Here is a 21888-nt window from a genome sequence, read left to right on the forward strand (position 1 = left end):
AGAAGGAAGGAGAGTCCTTTGCCCACTATCTCACTCAGAACAGATGCAAAATTAGTTACAGCTAAGCCTTTTGCAAATCAGAGTCTATTGAAGAGTTCTTTGTGGTTCAAAATAAAGCTCCTGGTGTTTTGAAATCAGTGAATCCGCCATCATCTATCATTATTTTCTAGTCAAAGATATAGCAGAGGATGTAATCTGGAAAACTTTAGAAAAAAATACGTAGGAAAAACCCGTCTTCCCTGATGAACAGAATAGTCTACTTTATAACTCCCTGAGAGTTTGAAGTTGAAACACCCCCTTCCAGCCAGTGTTCTATCAGTATCACCCTGACAAGGAGCAAGCCCATTTTTCACCAGGATACTCGGAGGTGGGGGAGAATCTATGCAATTTTCAATTTCTTTCATTCAGTCTCATGTGAGAAGGATGAAAAAGGTTCCTAGCATTTGTCATGCAGCTTGCAGTTAGGTAAATCGCATGAGCAGACACCGTAGATAAGAGTAACCTCTGAAAACAACAGTGGAGCGGGCTTCAGAGAGATGTGCTAATCTCCCATAATGCATCCAACTGGAACGCCATACTGTTGGTGCGAAGAGGAAAACTCTTTCCTCACTTAGATGAACATGTACTATTTTGTATGTGCATTCCCATCATGTCCTCCACTGACTGACATCAGGTCCCCAGGATTTCAGATAGGAGTCTTTCCCTGTTCTATGTTGAGATGTCAGGGACTGAACCCGTTTGCATGTAAAGCATGTGTTGTATTATTTATTAGAAATTGTTACAGAAGTGCTAACCCTGCACTGTATAAAAAACAAAAAACAAAACAAAATACAGTAAAACATACAATGTGTTTTCATTAAAAAGTGCCAACAAATTCCTATCTGTGAATAGGTTTGTCCTTCTTCTGGGAAGGCCTACAGAAATAAACGAGGTTTTCGTGTACAACAAGTACAGATGGTTGATGGCTGACTGCTTTCAAGGGGAAGCACATTCTACAGAACTGTGGTCCTTTATGGGGCAGTGAATGAATTTTAATTATCTTGTGGGCAGTGAATTCTACGTACCAACACTTTGTGTGTGGCTTTAAGATAGTGGCTGGTCATAAAAGTTTGCTTTTTATTAGCTGTGAATGTACTTCATACCTGCACAATCCAATAGAAAAAGTGCATTTCTCTCCAGAAACATGTTTAAGAATCAGAACATGGCATGTTGTTTCCTAAGCAGAGTTTCAAAGTATCAACTTTGTTTAGATGCTGCATAGGTCTTGACCACGTGCGCCTGAACTGAAAAAAAATGTTTCAGCATAGTAAGAAAAGGGGACTGAGGCTGGTCAAGCATGCAGTCTTCTCTTCTGTGAAAATAAACATGAAATGTGTTCACATTCATGAAGAAGTAATTTGAGTAAAGGAAATGATTTATGCTACTCACTCCAATTGCTATCTCCCCGCCCCCTGTATAAGTCTGGTGTCATGCCAGTCATCTTTTCTAATCTTACTCAGCAAAAAAACCCCTAGCATATCTGCACAAGAGTTAATCCTAATCACAAATCTCAAAGGCTGCATGTAAGCCAGGCTTGCATAGAAGAGAAATGTGGGGTCTATGAAGCAAAAGCAGAAAGCAGCACTTAGGAGAGCTAGCAGTGTTTTCCATAATAGATTCCACAATAGATTTAAGTGACAACCAATGGCCTTTAGAGGAAAAAATACTGTGTGTGTGTGTGTGTAGGATTCTGTATTGTTTGTGCTTAACTCTTTGTCAGAATGTAAGGTCTGTGGAACAAATAAATATTTGTATGGCATTTTAGTAGACCCACATAGCAAGGCAGCTGCAGCATGTGGTTTGATTCTTTGCCCTGTGTTGTCCATGGAAAAAGTTTTAATTACACCAGGAGTGAGGCACCTCTGCATCCTCTTTGTAATACGCCCAGGAACTCTTCTCCAAGGCCTGATGCTCGGCACCAGTCACTGTTTGTGTATTGGATCCCAATATCCAATTGGCCTTGCGTCTATTCTTTACAAGCTTCCAATGTTAGGAAAACTTTTCAGTTTTTCAGGGAAGTCATCTTTGTACAAGACGGGATCCGCCCTGTGTTCCACCACTTTCAGAGGCATGGTCCCAAAGACGGAGGCAAACTTGTTAATGCATTCAGACCTAGGAAAAGAAACAATTGCATTGCTTAGCAACAGATCCGTTTCACTATAATATGCTAAGTTTAGCTATGCACTTACTATCCAGCTTACTATAACTTAATCTTCTCTTAAAACACTATATACTGTTAACACTGGGTGCCAATGTGGATTTTTTACATCATTTGCTCTCTTTTTTTACTACAGAGTGGGTACATAGCTTGGGGGTACTTCTGCATCCTTTGCTGTTGATTGAGGCTCAGATGGCCTTGGTGGGACAGAGTGCCTTCCATCAGTTTCATCTAGATGCTCAGCTGTGGGCAGGGCAGGGATAGCCTAACCACTGTTGCTGATGCTCTAGTAGCCTCTAGGTTGTTTTACTGCAAAGCATTATATGTGGAGCTGCCTCTGAAGACGATTGGGAAACTTCAGTTAGTGCAGAATTTTGGCAAGACAGTTTAAGCATATAAAACCAATCCTGGCCCTGACAGGACTGGCTGCCAATCTAGGTCCATTTCAAAATGCTGCTTGTGAGCAATAGAGCCCTAAACAATCCAGGACAGCAATATCTTGCAGACCGCCTTTCTTCATTTGAACCAGCCTGAGCTCATCATCTTAGGCCAGGAAAGTAGCAACATGAGAACAGGACTTTTCTGTGGTGGCTCCTCATTTGTGGAATGCTCTCCCCAAGGAGCATCACCTAGCACCATCATTGTATTATCTTTAGGCACCAGGCAAAACTTTTCCTCTATAACTTGGGATGCTTTTAAAGTATAGGAATTTGCAAAAAGCACACAAAGGAATACAGGTCTTATATTATTCCCTCATCCAGAAAGCCTATCCACTGAGGTGTATTAGCCCAAAACTGTATTTACACCTCAGATTTTAAGTGCTTTGGTAGCTCATACCCCCAACAGAACCCCCTATTTGCTCTGCGATCTTAGGGATAAAGCTTTCTGCTTCCCTAGACCACAGACCAAAGAATGGGCAAAGAATACTGTAACTTTGCTGGCACAGGATTCTAAGGAGAGAGCTTAACACAGAAGACACAGCCCGCTATCCCTGACTTTGCACGCCACTTGCTCCTAGATCAGGTATACTCCCTCCCTTCTTTTTTCTCCTGCAGCAAATTATCACACTCAGTCTTCAGGCTTGGGTAGTTAGGGACTCTCCTTTACTCTCATAATTAAGGTGTGCATCTGTAATCTTGCTGTCTGAAGATCCTAGTCTTCCCAGAGCTGTACATCAAATACATGTGGGTGGTGAGCACACAAGTGGGTTCGGAGGAGTCACTGTGTAAGTTGTAGGAAGTTTTAGAATTCCTGCTCCATGACTGCAGTCATGGGATTTTTGTCTATCACATGATGGTGTATGTTTTGACTCCACAGAGTGGGAAGTGATGGAGACAGGATGTTTGTGTTACTGTGTTCCATGAAGTTGAACTATTGTCCTTTGTCCTTTTTCTCTTTGCTGTCTGATGCTAGAGAGAGAGGGAGCCATGTTGCAGTGCTCCATGTGTGTTTATATGTAAATAAAGTAGATTAGCCAAAATGCTGAGTTGCTGAGGTCTGTTACACAAACTGCAAACACTCTGTGGATCCCTAAGTGTGCCAATGTCTGTTGACATTGGTCGCTGTGATGTTCGGGCTGAAAAAAGCTTTTGAAGCTCCCGAGCGATCAACCAGGAGGGAGAGAACATGCCAGTTGGGCATGTGTCTCTGCCAGGGTCCTACTCAAGTGTAGGATGAGCTCCTGACAGGAAGTACAGTAAAGGGGCCATTGGCACTTTAAACCTAGCAAACTATTGCATGCATTTTCCTACTTGGTCAGATGCACGAAACAGGAGGCGGAGCCTCATACCATATAGGATTTGGCAAAGATGTGAAGCTCTTTGACTGAAGCATTTAATCGTAGCAAAGAGAAAGGAGATGCTGTCAGCTGCACATTTCCACAGAGGTCAAAGATTCCCTATTCCCTCCCCACCAGAATTCCAGGCATTCTTAAAGCAATGTACATGTTGTAAACTAGGGTGGATTAGCTGCCAACATAGCTCTTAAAGAGCCACTGTCAGGTTGAATTTGGCTCAGAACAGGCCTTGCAAAAATAAGCAGTTAAGAAACCAAAAGGCATTCTGAAATAGTTCTTGGATTTTTTTATTTTATTTTAAAAATTCCCTGGAAACAGGGTTTCCCCTAAAAACAAACAAGCATTCTCTTTAGGGTCTCTACAGCACTGATTGTACTTGAGAGCTTGAAATACAACATTACTTTAAAACCCAAACCTGAAACTGACTGGTTTATTTTCATTGTCCAACTGAGTGAAATAAACTATCCATATTTAATAATATTGCATTTTACCCCACCTCCCCACGGGGTTAGCAGTAAGTAACAGAACAAATTTATCTGAAAGAATATAACTGTTAGAACTCTGATGTCTACAAGGTACCCTGGTAAACTGTGCTGGATGTTTAACATACTAAGTTCCAGTGAGCATGCTAATACAAAGGGTACAAAAACTCATTTAATGCCAAATAGTGGGAAACAGTTTTATGATGGGGAAAGTCTTAAGTAAGGAATAGGGTGGTGAAAGTAACAAGGGAAGTAAGGGCCTGGCAATTATGATTAAGTGGTCAGTAAGCTGAGGGAAGCAAGAAAAAATTGCCATGGAGGATGATGTTCATTGTGGGGTATTAGTGTCCCTTCCATAAGGCCACTAGAAACTTTTAAAACTTTTCACTAGCTTGAAATCAACAATGCCTATAAGTCTGAAAGTTCTTCTCAGTAAGCATTAGGATTGGAAACTTGGATTTCCAAAACAGACAAAAACATAGGCACTAGGATACTAATTCTGTATGCAGTATATTCAGTTCGATACCTGCAAAATGAACACACAAATATGTATGAAGTGCACCACCCTGTGCTCCTTTGAGATTTATTTATAAGAATAAATAAGAATAACGTCAGTACAGCAGCTCTTTTAATATCCGTTCACACACCCAACGCCCACAATGGATGATGCTCATAACTATTATCTCTTCCAGATATGCTGTGGAAGTGGTGCGGATGAGGAATTTAAGTCTACAGCAGTAGAACCATGCCCAAGCCTGAAAATCTGAGAAGCCAGGTATGATAACGTAAGAAGAGCCTGCTGGGTCAGGCCAAACCTACCCAATCCAGCACTCTGTTCTCACAGTAGAAAAGCAGGTGCCCATGGGAAGCCTGTGTGCAGAAGCTGAGCACAACAGCACTCACCCAACCAACCAACCTGCGATTCTCAGCAACTGGTATGTAGAGGCAATATCGCCTCCAACACGGGAGGTAGAACACAAAATAAGATCTAAGCCACAGACAAGAGGATTCAATGCTATGACATTAAATTGAACATGAAGAATACTGTGCAACTAGATCTTGCCTCTGAATCCTCTAAAGTTAGTGCAGTCCTGCCTTAAGACTGCTTGGAAGGAAAGGTTCCTCTCAAAATTAACGCAGGTTAGGGCCTGGTTAAAATGTGGAATATAGTGCTATATAGGTGACAGCCTAGTTTGTTCATTGACAAGACTCATGATGAGAGTGTCAGAGGGCCCACACAGGAGGAAAAGGATACGATTCATTTCACATTTTAAGTTCCTAAGGAATCCACCCCCTCCAATTGGAAACTATTCTAATCTATAGCATAAGATGTCATGATTAAGTAGTACTTCCTGATGGCTTTTCCTGAATTTAATCCCCTTTTTTCATATTATATATCCTTGTGCCACCCAAAATAACTTATCACCATGCTTGGTGTTTACATTCTTAAATACCTGAAGACTTATACCTATTTAGTAATTTCTTATCGAGGCTATATATATATTTGTCTTAATCTCTTCTCATAAATCAGTCCTTCATACAGGCTGTGACAGTGTCCATTTCATCAGTGATCTCTTAACTTCTCAGTAAAACATGGCGATGGAAAGAGCACAAAGTGAATACAAAATATCCCTATTGTGATAGTTGCAAGGCATTATAAAGGAAGGAGTGTGTAGATGCCTGGTAAGTGTGCTTCTAATAGCTACTTCTCTTCTGATTGGGTGCCCTTCTATCCAGAATTACAGAGCTCAAGAGGTGAAGGCCTTCTGGGAAATGATATACAATGAGCTGAAAAGAGGTGAAATGATATACAATGAGCTGAAAAAGGTATTTAAGTATACCTTCACCAAGAAACCAGAGGCCTTCCTTCTGGGTATTGTCGGTCAGAAGGTGTTAAAGAAGGATCGAACATTTTTCATGTATGCAACAACGGCAGCAAGGATTCTCATCGCAAAAAATTGGAAAACTCAAGATTTACCCACACTGGAAGAGTGGCAGATGCAGCTGATGGACTATATGCAACTGGCCGAGATGACTGGCAGAATCCGAGACCTGGGAGAAGAAAAGATGGAGGAAGACTGGGAGAAATTCAAGATGTATCTACAAAAACATTGTAATTTGTTTGAATGTTAAGAAGGATGCTAGATTATAAAAAACTGGCCACCACTAAACTAGATTTAAATTTGATGATAAGTGAGACTAAAGAAAATATAAAAACTTTATTGGAAAAAGTGTTAAATTATATTGGAATGTGTGGACATGAGATTGTAAACAAGTTGATAATTTGTTTGGAAAAATTCTTTTTTTTTAATGATGTAAATGGGAGAGGGGGACGTGAGGGAGTCCAAAGAAGTGAAGAATTTGTTGTTATAAAAGTAAGATTGTTTGATGTGTGCATTTATATTTTAAAAAACCTTAATAAATATTTATAAAAAAAAAAAAAAAACAGAATTACAGAGCTCAAGATTCTGAAATATAACACAATAGGTAATTTGTTTGTACTACAATACTGTTTCTCTCAGTTACTCTCATTTAGAGGTATGCATTTCAGATTATTCTTCATATGCCATACTTTCCCTCTCTCATGGCAACGTAGACTTGATAGTTAAGGCCTGTTGAAATCAGTTCAATATCACTAAACCCTATTTCAAAAGGTAGCAAAATATGCTTTTTAATGGAGCCATCAAGGAAGTATGAAAGGAGATATGCAAAAGGGGACCATGCAAAAGGGGACCGTGTTTTACTTCTATCTGCTTTCATGCTAAAATATCAATGCAGGCTGCACCCCCAAAGCCTTGAGCTCAGATCATTCTCTCTTTCCTATACTCATTTTATTTCTGGTTTTCTATCATTCTAATAAGTTCATCGTTTTAATTTACTTGAAACAATTCTATTATTGCTTGACATGCCTTCTTATTAAGCACAAGGATGCCTGTGCTCATATGTGTGTATAGTACATATTCAAGCCCAATAGACCTGCTGGGCTCGGGATGCAATCAGCTAGCTTCTCAGCATAAGTAACGGGCAAGTTGTCTCATGCTAAAACTGCCTTTGCAAATTAGATTTGTGTAACCATGTTTTTGTAAATAAAAAGCAGTGAATGATTTGGTCCTAACTTCAAAGACTCTTATGAATTAAGCACTGGGAATGGCAAAGGGAACAGGATGGGACACTCACCTTTCCACCATGTGTGTCTGGTCTAGTGATAACCCATCAATAGCTGTGCATTCTGGACATTTGAATTTCTTTCTTGGGGTCACCTGTGCAAAGTCAACACAACATTGTCACAGCACAAACATTAATCCCCGCATTCAGAAATGCAGCAGAGTGCCCTTGAACATATCTGTACTGTAAGTCAAACCCTCGAAGGGGGGGGGGGGGAGAGAACCTATGCCACTTAGTTCCATCTGGCCCAGCTGACTGCAAAACTCACAGTGACCCAATAAAAAATGCTTGGAGGGGTTTTGCCTTCTGTAAGTGGAAAGTAGTGGCGATGACAAGCTCCTTAATTCCTGTTTAATGACTGTTTTCTCACTGCCAAGGTCCCTGTATAAACACCATTTGTTCTTGCAGCCATAAGAGCGATGAAATATAGCTTCCCATACTTCACCGTAACCTTAATCCAACAGACACACTTTGCTCACTTAATAGCTGACTGGCAAACTCTGCGAGGCTCTCCCAACTGCACCGAGGTGCCAAATGACTCTGCAGTGCCCTTGCACAGTTCAGAAACTCTCACAGCAAACACACACACACTTTATCTTCTAAGGCTTTTCTAGGAAACACAGCCACCGGTCTGGATAAATGATGATGGACAGGCAGGAAAGCAGACCTTGCTAATTGAAGTAATGCCTGGAGGCCTCTAAATCTCATTCCGAGTTGACACACTTTGAAATGAGCAGACAAAGTGAACATCCAGGACAAGGAAATGTGTTGAAACATGTCAGGAAATTAATTCAGGGATAAAAGTTCATTTAAAAACTGATCTTGCAATTAACATTCCTGCAATTAGCATTCCTATAAATCAGCTGTTGCCAGTTAAGATAGACAGGGATGGATCGGGTTGGATATGTTTTCCCCTTTTAATTTTGCTCAGTGATTTGAACAAAAAATGTTTAACTTGCTCTCTCCTCCCCTCCACCCCACCCCCCCACCCACCCAACACAACATTTGTCTGGTCAGAATGATCACAGCTAATGGGATCAACACTTCCTTACGCAACCAAAATGGCTCAAACTCCTCAGATCCATATGACATTTGCCCAAAAGTAATAGCTGGGAACATATGGGAGATCTAGATTCAAATCTTTATTATGAAGATCACTGGATAACCCTGAGCCAGTCACTCTGTCTCTCAGCATAAACGTAATCTACTATACAGGGTTGTTGTGAGGGATAGCATGTACATCGAGTTCCTTGGAGGAAGGGTGGGATTTAAAAAAATGGCATGAATAAAATACAATATTACCAAGTCTGAGAGAACAGCGGAAGCAAAGCTTACCTTAATGACCGCTTTTCCCGTAACATTGGCCACTAGAAAATTCATGGCAATGTCCTCACAATTCATGTGAGCATCCACCCAGTTCTTGATGTCCCCAGGCATTTTGTATGTGTACAAGTAGTTAAAATACTGCAGAAAGGAAAAGCGATTTGAGATAAAAAAAAGTAATATTTGTGAATATTTGCTGCAGTTGCATGTTTCCTAAACCATAAAAAACCAAGACAGCTTTGAACTGGAATGGGAGTTAAGTAAGCAGCTTCCACTGGGAATTAACAGAGGTTTGCTTCCTAATGTCACACGGTGAACTTCTTTCAAATCAATGAATCTTTCAAAAACATTTTTAAAATATGGAATGTGCCATTCAAGGGCAAAGAGATGAATAAAAATAGCCACTTGTATGCAAACATATTAGCCCTTCCCCTCTGCTGAAAAACCCGTAACATTATACCTCTGAGTCTGTATCCAAATATTCCAAACAGATAGACATTTTATTCAAAGGGATCCATCAACAGAATGTGGCTTCTTTCTCCTTCATATCTGCCTTTACCAGCACATTAGAGGAAGATCACCAACGCCTGCATTATGCTATAATGTGTCTACCATCCACTACTGACATACAAGGCTCTGTCCCTATGCCACATGCAAACCCACCACTTCAGAATTATGTCACTTCTTACCTTGTGGTAAAACGCTGCTCCTGTGAGCACCATTGAAACTTCATTGGTCCACTCCGACTCATATTTCCATTTGCTTGTTTCATGGTCCCACAAATGTAGGCGACCAGGATATCCGACAAGCCGGTCAGGGAACTCTCTCCATACCTGCAGAGTATAACTGAGGTGTTATGCTAATGGTATTCGCCAAAAAGATGGACAATTTGGCTTAATATTGTCCCCCTGTCCCCAGAAAATAACAGTTATAGATAAATACAGAATGTCTGCCACAGGTTACAATGGTGTAAATCAGAACTCCCCTGACCAACCTTCCCCTCCCCATTTTGTGATGTTTGCTTCAGCAGCTGCTCTCTCCTTGGGCCTTTCTGAAAGCAGTTGTTGTTACTACTACTACTACTACTACTACTACTACTACTATTATTATTATTATTATTATTATTATTATTATTATTATTATTATTATTATATCTGTTCTTGTGGGAATGGTGGGTGTGCCCCCACCCCCTACTGTGGCATCAGCACTGCTGCTGCTCCTTGCCCAATTCTGGTCTATAGCCAACTTTCAGTTATCCCTCTGTCAACTTGGCAGTGGTTGCTAAATATCACTCTACTGCGCTTCAATATAGTACAGTGGTGCCCCGCAAGACGAACGCCTCGCAAGACGGAAAACCCGCTAGACGAAAGGGTTTTCCGTTTTGGAGGCGCTTCGCAAGACGAATTTCCCTATGGGCTTGCTTCGCAAGACGACAGCCCATAGGGAAATCTCCGGGACAGTGGGGAAGCGCAGCTCGTCTTCCCCGCTGTCCTCGGACCTCCTCCGAAGCCTGGCGGCGGGGCGGGGACACCTCCTCCCGCCGCCGGGCTTCGGAAGGATGCCCCGATGCCGGGCGGCGAGGCGGGAACGCCTCCCCCCACCGCCCGGCATCGGAACGATGTCCCGAAGCCGAGCGGCGGGGCGGGAAAGTCTCCCCCCGCCGCCCGGCATCGGAACGATGCCCCGATGCCGGGCGGCGAGGCGGGAACGCCTCCCCCCGCCGCCCGGCATCGGAACGATGTCCCGAAGCCGAGCGGCAGGGCGGGAACGCCTCCCCCCGCCGCCCGGCTTCGGGGCGGGAAAGCCTCCCCCCGCCACCCGGCTTCGGGGCGGGAAAGCCTCCCCCCGCCGCCCGGCTTCGGGGCATCGTCCCGATGCCGGGCGGCGGGGCAGGAACGCCTCCCCCCGCCGCCCGGCTTCGGGGCATCGTCCCGATGCCGGGCGGCGGGGCGAGAAAGCCTCCCCCCGCCGCCTGGCATCGGAACGATGTCCCGAAGCCGGGCGGCGGGGCCGCGAAGCCTGAGGAGCACTCCTGCTGCTTGCGGAGAGGTCCGCGAAGCCTGTCCTGGACCTCTTCTGAAGGCAGGCGGGGGGCAAAAGTCTTTGTCCCCCCTGCTTGCCTTCCCAGGGGCTTTTAAATCGCCCGGACAGCGGAGAAGTCCTCCGCTGTCCCGGGCGATTTTAAAATGCCGCCCGCCAGAAGAGGTCGGGGGAAGGCGGTTTCCATAGGAACGCATTAATTGATTTTCAGTGCATTCCTATGGAAAACCGTGCATCGCAAGACGAAAAACTCGCAAGACGAAGAGACTTGCGGAACGAATTAATTTCGTCTTGCGAGGCACCACTGTACAGGGATCAAGACTCTTCAGGCAGTCTGTCATCCTTATGAGATGTTATAACCAAGTGTCTTCGAAACATTTAAGTTGTTTTCTTGAGCTGTGTTAAGCAGTCATCTGCTTTCATTTCCCTTGCAAAAGGATTATTCGAGATTAAATGGTTGCTTCATACAACAGTCTTTCCTGACAGCCTATTTCACTTTCTTCAATTCCTTTCACCTACCATATGCTCCCGCAAACAGCTTCAGATGTGACTGTTTTTCATTTCAATCAGTGACCACAGTGACAGTTTGTGATACTGCATTTGGAGCGAGTAAAAAAAAATATCCTAGTGACACAGTAATCTGAAACAATAAATCTTCACAAAGAGTACTTCATACAATATGCACTTTCAAAAATGAAAAAAAAAATAATGTTTGTGCAAATATGTCTTATTATTACAAAAATAAACAGAAAACAATTTCAGCTTTCCTGTTTAGACTTTGGATAGGCGGGTTAAGACAAATGCTTTGATCATGAGGTGAACAGTTTTTATATAGACTAATCTAGTAAAATCTAGTAGTTTTGTATGAATCATTTCCTAGTGTGGCTCAAGTCACTTTTGGACATACATGAGAACTTTTTTATGTTTTTCAACAACTTTCTAGGTGCTTTGGTAGCAGTACTGCTACAGTTTCTTTCCACTTGCCTTGTTCCTGGCACCTGGATACAATCAGGATGCTTATTACTATCACTTCATTACTCTGCTAGCGACTACCAGATCAAAACACAAGCTGACAAGAATAGGGACAAGTCATCATTAATACACCCCTCAGCTTCTATACAGTGCTGGCTACATTACTCAAAGACACATTTCCCGGAGTGAGCAGGAAAGGAAAGATGCGCGTGCCCAATAATACGGTGGTACAAATTGCAGGTAGGCCATTTAAAGAGAGAGGAAGTTCTATCTGTGAAGTGCATTGTTTAGTTATCTGAGGTTATAAATTACACACACAGAAAACTTATGTGTATGTGTGAATATTTAAAAACAGCATGGGTGCTTCCCTTGCTTGGCACAAGCAATGCTATTGGCACTAATCAGACATTTTAGGGATAATGTGACAGGTGTGCTTCACCTATGTACCACTGTTCACTACAGTGAGCACTGTAAAGCACGGAAGAAGTTGTGTATGCCTGTAAGTAAATACTGAGAGGCAGTACGCCAGTGAATAGCAGTTTCTGCAGAGGGAGCATACTCAGTGGAAGAGCACATGTTCAGCATCAGGCAAGTCCCAGGTTCAAGCCCTAGCATCTCCATTCAAGGGTGTCAGGTAGCAGGTGATGGCAAAGACCTCATCTAGAGGCCAGGAAGGACCACTGGAAGTCAAACAAGTCAGACTAGGCAATGCTGGGCAAATAGTCTGATCTGGTATAATAGCAAGAGAGGGATGTTTCTGGCATGCCCTGCTTGTAAGTTTCCTAGAAACATCTGCCTGGCCACTGCCGAATGCTGGACTTGATGAAGCTTTTGGTCTGATCCAGCAGAGATCTTCTTACTTGTTATATATGTACCAATGGCAATTCATCTCCACTATTACCCGCAAGTGACAGGAGATGTGCATCTCTGCCTTGACGCTTCTGAGTGCTCACCACATTAAACATTGTGATCACCAGTGTATTCACATTAAACATGACTGCCACATAATGTGTGGATCGGTTTTGACAGATCACAGTCAAAACATAAGAAACAATGGAAGAGCTAGCTAACTTCTCATGTGGTCAGTCTACATTTGGTGTCTCCATTTTCACTCTGATAAATGCTTCTTGACTTATTTCATATGGTTTACATCCCAATAATTCAACCAAGACAGTTCTGATGAAAATGCACAAGAATCTTACACAAGAATCTTACTTGTCAAACCCAAAGATTCACACCCTGTCTTTCTGCTCTTCGGTTCCTTCTTTCTCCCTGCTTTTAACGCTGTCAGTCATACATTAGTGCCACAGAATCTAGGGTTTCACAGCTCAAACCTGGCCTGGTTTCATTTCCCAAACATTTCCCAAACATTATTTTGGTGGCTTTCCCCTCTTCTCTACCCTTATTTTTTATTTTGTTGGCCTTGTCCAAGGATCTAGCATCAGTCCCTTATTTCTGACCCTATGGACAGACCTATAATGCAAAATGGGGAGCAGCTCTCCTTGCAGTCTCAATGATGTCCCATCCTTTTCTTTGCCCTGCAGAAGTGTTGCTACAGACTCACTGAGTTTGCGACTCTTTGCACCTACCAGTGCAGAAGTGTTGTGCCATAAAGGCAGATCAGATCATGAGAGGCCAGACAGGAAACTTAAGGGGAAAACTTGGGGGTGGGGGAGGGTTGAAAAGGACAGCTGTAGGGGAAGAGAAGAGATAATGGTTAAAGAGAGACTGGGAAAGAAAGCTGAAAATAGGCAGGCTCAGCTGTGAAGACAGTTTCAGCTGACTGGCACAGTGCACATCACAACACTCTGATGTAAACTGAAGTATGTCTAATAAATGGAAGCAGAGGAAGGAACCAGGCATTGAAATTGAAATAAAAACATTTTAAGGTTTATCATGCTAAATTATATTATTTCAGAAAAATTATACAAGTTGCTTGTATAAGTATGATAAAGCTAGTCTAATTTAGCTTTGAAATATAAGGAGGCCTGTAGTATAGCTTATAAACTGACTTATTCATAAATTATCTTAAAATTACTAAAATGCTGGAGTTGTTCCACCTTTCTTCTGCTCTGCAGCACCCAAAACATACTTATGTATAATACAATGATGGGGAAGAAATGAGAGGCTCCCGAAAGGATGGGCTATTTACTACTTCTAAGTTAGGAACAGAGGCAAAACCCAGGTTCCATTCAGACATCACATTCCTTGCCTCCAAACCACAGTTTCATGACCAGAAATGCATAAAGATTGAGCTAGAATGGGTGATAAAGGCAGTCTTAGTCTCTGTTTTATTGCTAACTGGTGACCACATATAAAGGTAATCACATGCTCATATGTTGAAGACAGCATACATTCTTCTATGAACAGTTAAGAAAATATAAGCATAGGAAAGTTTTGAGCCTAAACTTTAGATTAATAGGGAAAACAGCTGTTGCTCATATAGGACATAGTGCTCGCTTTATTACCGTAGCAGAAGAATGGCAAAGTGTAAGTCCAGCAACTACATGTCGAAGAGTATTAGAACTAGGTAAAAACGACAACAGCAGCAGCCAAACATTTTTCCATACCTAGCTGACACACTTTGGCTTTGCCCCACGCCTGACTTGTTTTTCTATGAATATACAGGAAGTGTGCCAAGTTAAACCTTAAACAGCAAGAAGAGCAGAAATCTTTGCTCAGCCTCAACAGGCACTTAGCATTTATCATCAATGTGAAACATAAGCCTGCCTCGGGCATTCTATTCACATAAGGAAGCAGGGATGAGCACAGTCAGTTCCCCCTTATCACCACCATGGCTCTTGGACAAGGAATATGGTCACAGTGATGGGGGTGGAGCTTAGCATGCCTGTCGCCCCCTGTGTGTTGGTTTTACAAGCAAGCTGGGCTACAAGAACAAGCAAGAGTTATCCCTCTTTTTCAGCAGTGGACAGAAGCAGGCAGAGCTGAAACCACTGGCTTCTCACACAGAACACAAGACCGGCAATTCCCAACACAGAGAGATAACCAGAGAGATTCATAAGCACTACAACTGTTATTAAATGTATATTTTGGGACACAAAGAAACAAATTTTAAACACAACCACATCATGGTTAAAGAAAGGTAGCTTCCAGCTGCATGAAGGTTGAAAATGAAAAATGTGGTTTAGAGCAAGACTGGTCTGCTTCGCCTTCATTTTCAAAAATTATGTTCAGCTGAATCCATGTTACATTTCTTTGCTCTTTTGCTTTTATCTTTCTTGTAAGGGGAACAGAAACAGCTGATGAATGGGTAGAAATGTTGTATAGTCCTAACTGTTTAAGAGTACAGAACACTATCTGTCAGTACTTCTGTCAACACAATGCTGAAAAGCTGTCCTCTTACTTCTCACAAAGCTTCCACTTCAAGTCACAGAGCCGTAGATATCCGCATGCCTCCTTAAATTAAACAGCACATAGGGGCTATATTGCTCTTGCTTCAGTAGTTTTGCACCATGCAATAAATCATTAGGGACCCTAATAGTTCACTTTTAACAAGTAAAAAAAATGTCTGACACTTTTGAGTGTTACTTTAATTTTTATGGCTGAAAGTGTACAGAGATCAAAGTAACCCCCTTCTCTTCTTCTTTTTATAAAAAGAGCCTAATCGATACAGCCAGACAAGTCTGTGCTGCTAGAAAGTTCAGCCACATGTTTAAACAAGGTCTGGAGAATAAGCAGAGGAAGAACGTTACCAACATCACGTTTCCAAATGTTTCTCCTGACTGAAGCAAGACACTTAAAAAAGAAACCCTCCTGGTAACATTATATGTTGCTACTGTTCCCTCAGAATTCCCTTGCAAACTGCTCAGAAATGCAACAGATACTTTCTTGGTGAAATACATAAACAGATAAATAAATTACCACAGGCTGAGGACAAGTTAAACATCTGGTAGCCAGCTCAGGCCTGTCAAGCAAGTCAAAGACACTCTGGCCCAGGGAAGATTGATCTGCAGTCACTGATTTGCGGGTTGAAGGTAGGAACTGCATTTATACACACTTCCCCTCATGCTCTTATAGAGGAAACAGCATAAAAAAGGAACTGCCACACTCTGGACGTTTGATTCAGTTCCCCAACCCCATCCCACCCCGGTTAATATTAAAAATTAGCATGGTTGTGCTAAAACAGATATGTTTTAGGGCTCTTTTCTATCCCACATGTATGGCATTGCCCTGGATTCTAGAATTATTCTATAAATTGGTGGCTGTTATGATTATTACTATTTTAAACACACTAAGAGAAAAACTGCTTTTGCAAGACTCAGATGTGTCTGCCAAATCAGAGGAAGCTCTGTCCAAATGGCAGCAAATTCACACAAAGACTATCCAGGCTGTTATTCAGGCAGTTCCACAATCCAAGCATCTGGCCAACATAAGTCAGGCAAACTAGGTAAAATGGCCCCTGAAGTTCAAATGTGGGACTGGGAGTTACAGATCCCCAGTTCAGTCACTGAATCACTGTATTGCCTTGAGAAACGAACTTAGCCTCTTTAACATGAGCCACTGTGAAGTGATCTATATACGGAAAGAGTGGTCAGTGCGTGTTTGGTATAATTTCTGATGTTCTTACGTTTAAAGTGAAATATGAGCTGCAGCTTCCTCCTGCCCATGTCCAAGGTCCTCCGAGCCCCAACATCAGATATATGGCTGGTTGGGACACATCAGAGCACGTTCCTAGTGGGCATCCTTAGGGGCCTTATTTTGCGCCCTTCTTTATGGCTTTTTGCCACCTTGTGGAGACCTTTCTATTTCAACAATAGGCATTTGGCCTGTCAAGTCACTGATGGTTTTTGCATTCTCCCAGATTTTTCTTAACAAATTTCACCTTTATATCCTCCTCTCCTAAATGGTCTATATTATTACACTTTGTTGTAAGTTTTGATTTACCGAATCTAAGCCACACTTAAAATGCAAATTCTTCAAGTACACAAAAACAATGAATATACAGATATTCCAGCCAATTCCCCATATTACAGCTGCTTCAGCATGCCCTTTGCCAGCAGTCCAGACACATGAGATTATTTAGCCAAGTCTATTCAAACCAACATGCCACAGTCCTCTCGGAAACTTGCCCAAGGAAACTGCTTATTTGAAAGCAGTCCCATGTCAAGATCTCTCTTCTTTCTGAAAGCTTGTATGTCAAAGGAAAACTTATCCTCTGTCCTTCTTCCTGGTGTGTTCTGAACCAGAGCAGGCAACATGTTCATTTGTCTAGCCTTCCATTGTGAATACACAGCTGTTCTGTACTTGTCCACACTCCTGTTTAAGTGTAACCTTCCATCCTCCATGTTTCCCCAAAAGAAGAAAATATAAGCTTGGCTGCTCATATAGCTGCTAATCCCCATGGGAGAACCTCCCTGTCTGGAGACACATATGGCATACTTAAATCTCTTTTTTCCACATATATTTTATTATTGTTTAAGTCAGTATGTCAATTGTCAAACCAACTCCATATAATGTCAACTGTCTTAAGCTTATTCTTCATGATTATGGAGGAAAATCTAAAGAGCACTTTTGTACTAAGCTAGTTCACCCACTCCTTTCTAATTCTTCCTTAGTTCCTTACTTGAGGATCCAGACCATCTCATTCTCCTCTCTGCCACTTAAAACAATATCCCCCTCTTATTAAAAAACAACCCTGCACACTTAAAGGGAAAACAAGCTTTCTGACATGACTTCATCTTCTCCTCTCACACCTTCAACTTCCAGCCAAACCCAATGACTTTTCCTAAATTATTCTGTAATGTTCAGCACTGTCAACTTCTTTGATTTCTATAGCTTCCACAGTGCTGAACTCCAGGAGTGGTGAACCTCACACCCTTGGAGGGCACCACAAAATTAATGTGGCCTGATCACACTGCCAACAGCAGTGCCAACAGGTACTGGCAACAATGCAATCAGCACGTACTCTCTCGATCTTTGCTCATCCTGGCTACCACCTGGATGCTAATGTTCTTTTTTGGGGAGAAGAGTCTCAATAGGGTTGTAAGTTATACAGATTTTCTATACCTTTTATCAGTTTGTGTTCAGGCCTGGTGACAGGACTGCACTGCTCTTGGTCACCTTGATTGATGACCTTTATTGAGATAAGAATAAGGGGAGTGCGACCCTGTTGCTTCTGGTTTATCTCTTAGTCCATTTTGATGGCATCATCCTGGACAGACTCTGTGGTCTGGCTCCTATCTATGGGGTTAGTTTCAGAGAATGGTACTGGGTGATTGCCACAGGCAGCTGCGTTGTGAAGTACTGCTGGGCACACTCACACCCCCAATATGAAGCTGTTGGGGATGATCTTTAGGAAATTTGTTGTGCGGCCATGCAAGCCCTAAACCAGTATCTAGACATAGTAGTGGGTTGGATGAGGGCTAGTAATAGCTGTAGCAGTTACTCCAGGATCTTCGAATCCCTTCTCCAGGGACTCCTGCCAGGTAGGATGTGGCAGGTGGTTATAGGGCCTTTTTAGTGGTAGCATCCTGGTTGTGGAATGTGCTGTTTTATTTTCTGCTCTTGACTTATTCTTATGCTGCTTCATATTTTATGGTATCATTCATATGGCTATTGTATATTTAATTTGTTTCTATTTTATGTTAAGCTGTCCTGAGAGCATTTTGGGGAGGCCTATGTCATAATAATCATCCAATGTGCTGTAGACAAACTTTTGCTTATAGTAGAAGACTAAACGGGCAACACAGGAAGACAGGTTTTGGAAATCCCCAAAAAGCGTCATGAGAGAAACACACATATAGTTTCCCCTCTGCTTCTGTCCAAGAGTTTCATTTTTCAGGCTCTCTGGCACACATCTTTATGTGCTAACCTTGCATATGAGTTGGAAAAGAACTATAACTAATCCTCCCTCCATGCTGGGGAGCAAGGGCAGCAAAATGCAAAGATAATATTTTCTGAAGATTAACAACATTTCCTGGATAGCTGCAAGAACTTTATGCTGATTATGCATCATGGCACTACTTGAAGGTTAAGAACATTTTAGCTGAGGATTTGTCCCCAGAAGCATTTAACTCAATCAACTCAAGTCATGCAAAAAGCAGAAGCCGTCTTACCTCATAACCAAACTGCAGCTCATCTGATGTCAACATGATTATGTCATCATCAATGGCCAACACTGCTTCCGTTTCAATCTCATTATAGGGGAAGAAGCGGTTACTCAACTTGTTTTCTGTGGTCCGTACAACCTTTAGTGGCACTCGAACTTTCGGCCAAACAGTTTCTGTGAAGAAGAACAAAATCTAAGATTTTGTTTGCATTTTTGCTGTATCTCAGCTGCAATTTTATTACACCTCCACCCCACCCCCATCAAGTCCTTGTGCTCTATGCACGTACAAGGCCATGAGTACAGCAGGACAATTAAACTATGGGAGGGATTCACTTGACAAACCCTGTCAGTGGAAGCACTACGCATGGGTGTCTGCTTGCACAATGGGACTGTTCTCCCCTCTCCTCCTCTCACAACTGGCTGTGGGAGAACCCCAGACAGCATGCGGTGAGAGGGGAGAGGGAATAATTTTGTCTGGCAAGCTGATATGCTTGCACTGATACAACATTTATAACTTCACAGCACTGAACTTCATCCAATGTATTCCAACACTCCAATTAATTCAAATAACCTTGAGATACAGGTACGACTTTGAATACTACTAGCAGTAAGAACATACATCATTATTTAATACAGGGGTGGGGAACCCATACCCCCCCCCCTCTCTCTCTCTCTGTGTGTGTGTGTGTGTGTGTGTGTGTTTGCATGCACACATTCCAACAACTGATGGGGCAAAAGTAGATGGGACAACCCCCCCCCCAAGGGGAAAAAAGTATGTACCTCTATCTTCCCTTTGTTACAAATACACATGCACCAGACACCAAGCACTCAGCACTCTATAACACTCATACATGCACTCCCAACACATCAGGCAAGCAGGTCAGTAACTCACTCAGCACTCCCAGCCCTCTCCACTCCAGATCTGGGAGAAGGGTGTAACTGGAAAGAACCCTCTGCCTGCACTTTACAGAAAAGGCAGGCAGAGGGCTCACTGCCAATCATGGCACTGTGGTGCTTAGCACTAAGACCAGACAAGAGATCCCTCACAAGGATACGTTCTCTCTGATCTTAGTACTGTGGCACTGATATCAGGCCTAAGAGATCCCTTTCACTGCTCTGTGACTAGTAGGTACACATAAAAGAGATGTACATGAAAACATCTCTGTTTCCTGAAAACACAGTTGATGGAGATTATGGTCAGATGTCCATTTTCACTGCTAGGAGAGTCTGATTTCATAGTTTACAGAGTACTCCAAAAGAACGTATAAAGTTCTGCACACTTCAGATGCTGGCATCCAAACATAATACCTGAGACAGCTTCCTTAGGAAAACTGTACCCCTTTCCAAACCACACTAAACAACTATGAAAAGAAAGTTTACCTTGGAGGGGTTTTAAGAAAGGCGGAATTGGCCCAGATGAGCAAAAGAAACAAGAAATACAGAGTGAGAGGTTTTGGAAATATAATCATTTCAGTTTCCTACTCCAAGGTGGCCCTTGTTAAAACTAAAAAATGTTTTATATAATTAATTCTTACTAGCACTCTTAGTGAGGCCTTGGTTCAGTGGCAGAACACACACTTTGTGTGTACACAAATACACGCAAGCTAAGAGAAGGGCAATAAGGTATACACTCCAGAAAAGGCTAGGTATGAATCAGATGAGATGGAAGAGGAACGGAGCCATGTGAGTATCTAGTGAGACACAAGAGAAGATGAGGGGAGGAAATGGTGGCTTTCTAGAGCCATGTTCTGTGACACTGTGATGACCTAAATATAAGTTCATTACCTAAACAAAAATTCTAGTCACTCTCAGTAGTAGATAATTTAATATGTGTATGTTTTTGTATATTTCCTTAACTCCAAACAATTGCAAGAAATTAACAGACAGATCCTGTTTACTGAACCAGGTGACCTAAGGCACTATCTTAGTTTAGTTTTACCTCAAAAGGTCATAATGAGAAGAAACAGGCTAAGGCCAGATGTGTCACCCCACACGTTCTTTAAGGGAAGGTTGGGATAGACAGATAGATATCCATCTTTAGCAGGTTGTGCATCATTTCAGCTTGAAGCAGGAAACGTTTTTATTTTTTATTTTTTGCACTGCATCTAAATAGAGGTAAGTTCACTAAATTAATATCCTTCTACTGTCAGCATTGCTAAGGAGCAGGAATAAACTGTGTTAGAGATTCGTGTGTTATCTAAACATAGGTCACATAGGTATAACTACCAATAGTGAAGTGAGGATGCTACGGAGATGACAGCAATTTCACGTTGTAGAATATAGTGTGGCAATAGCAGTGGAAACGAGATCAACTCTTAACATTGTAACTTTTACCCACTCTGCATAATTTTCTTGAGCATAAAAACCATCAGTTTAGAGTTAAATGTTAATGAAAAGTTATTGGATAAGAAGGGAGAATTATAATAATGTTTCTGCCTACACAAATATTTCTAGCAGCAGACATTTAGACCACAATATTTATTTTAGCAAATGCAGACTAAGTGAAAAACATCAGTTTCTCCTATAACACTGCAAAGCTTCCAAGCAGTCTCTTTTTTAAAATTAATATCCTATGTGCAAGTCATATGCATTTGTTGGCACTCTGGCTGAGCCGACAATCCTCCTTACACACTGAACATTCTGCTAATGACGACTAACTACCTATTTACATACATGCAGCCAATAGCCCTCAAAGGCTCTTTAATACTCCAGTGAGAGAGAATTTATGGTTTTCTGAAAGATTTGATACTTGTAAGCTGACACTTTTGGATTCATTTATTATTTTATTTATTTATTTCATAAAATTGATACAACACTTGATTGGGTTTTTTAAAACAAACAAAAC

At 42.0% G+C, this 21888-nt stretch overlaps 1 protein-coding gene across 3 annotated transcripts in view; it reads right to left on the reverse strand.

The window, feature by feature from the left end:
- Positions 1–737: 737 nt before the first annotated feature.
- The window catches only part of EXT2 (exostosin glycosyltransferase 2), a 78463-nt gene continuing 57312 nt past the window's right edge, over positions 738–21888 (reverse strand). For all 3 annotated transcript variants that reach the window (XM_081834934.1, XM_081834933.1, XM_081834935.1), the window contains 5 exons: positions 19051–19217; positions 9652–9795; positions 8975–9103; positions 7652–7734; positions 738–2151 (listed from right to left, as the gene is read on the reverse strand). In XM_081834934.1, the coding sequence (XP_081691060.1) occupies positions 2013–2151; positions 7652–7734; positions 8975–9103; positions 9652–9795; positions 19051–19217 (662 nt within the window). In that variant the 3' untranslated portion in view covers positions 738–2012. The remainder of the gene's footprint in view (positions 2152–7651; positions 7735–8974; positions 9104–9651; positions 9796–19050; positions 19218–21888) is intronic.

The sequence above is a fragment of the Podarcis erhardii genome (assembly GCF_964252035.2).
Source record: "Podarcis erhardii genome assembly, chromosome: 1".
Lineage (NCBI taxonomy): Eukaryota > Metazoa > Chordata > Lepidosauria > Squamata > Lacertidae > Podarcis > Podarcis erhardii.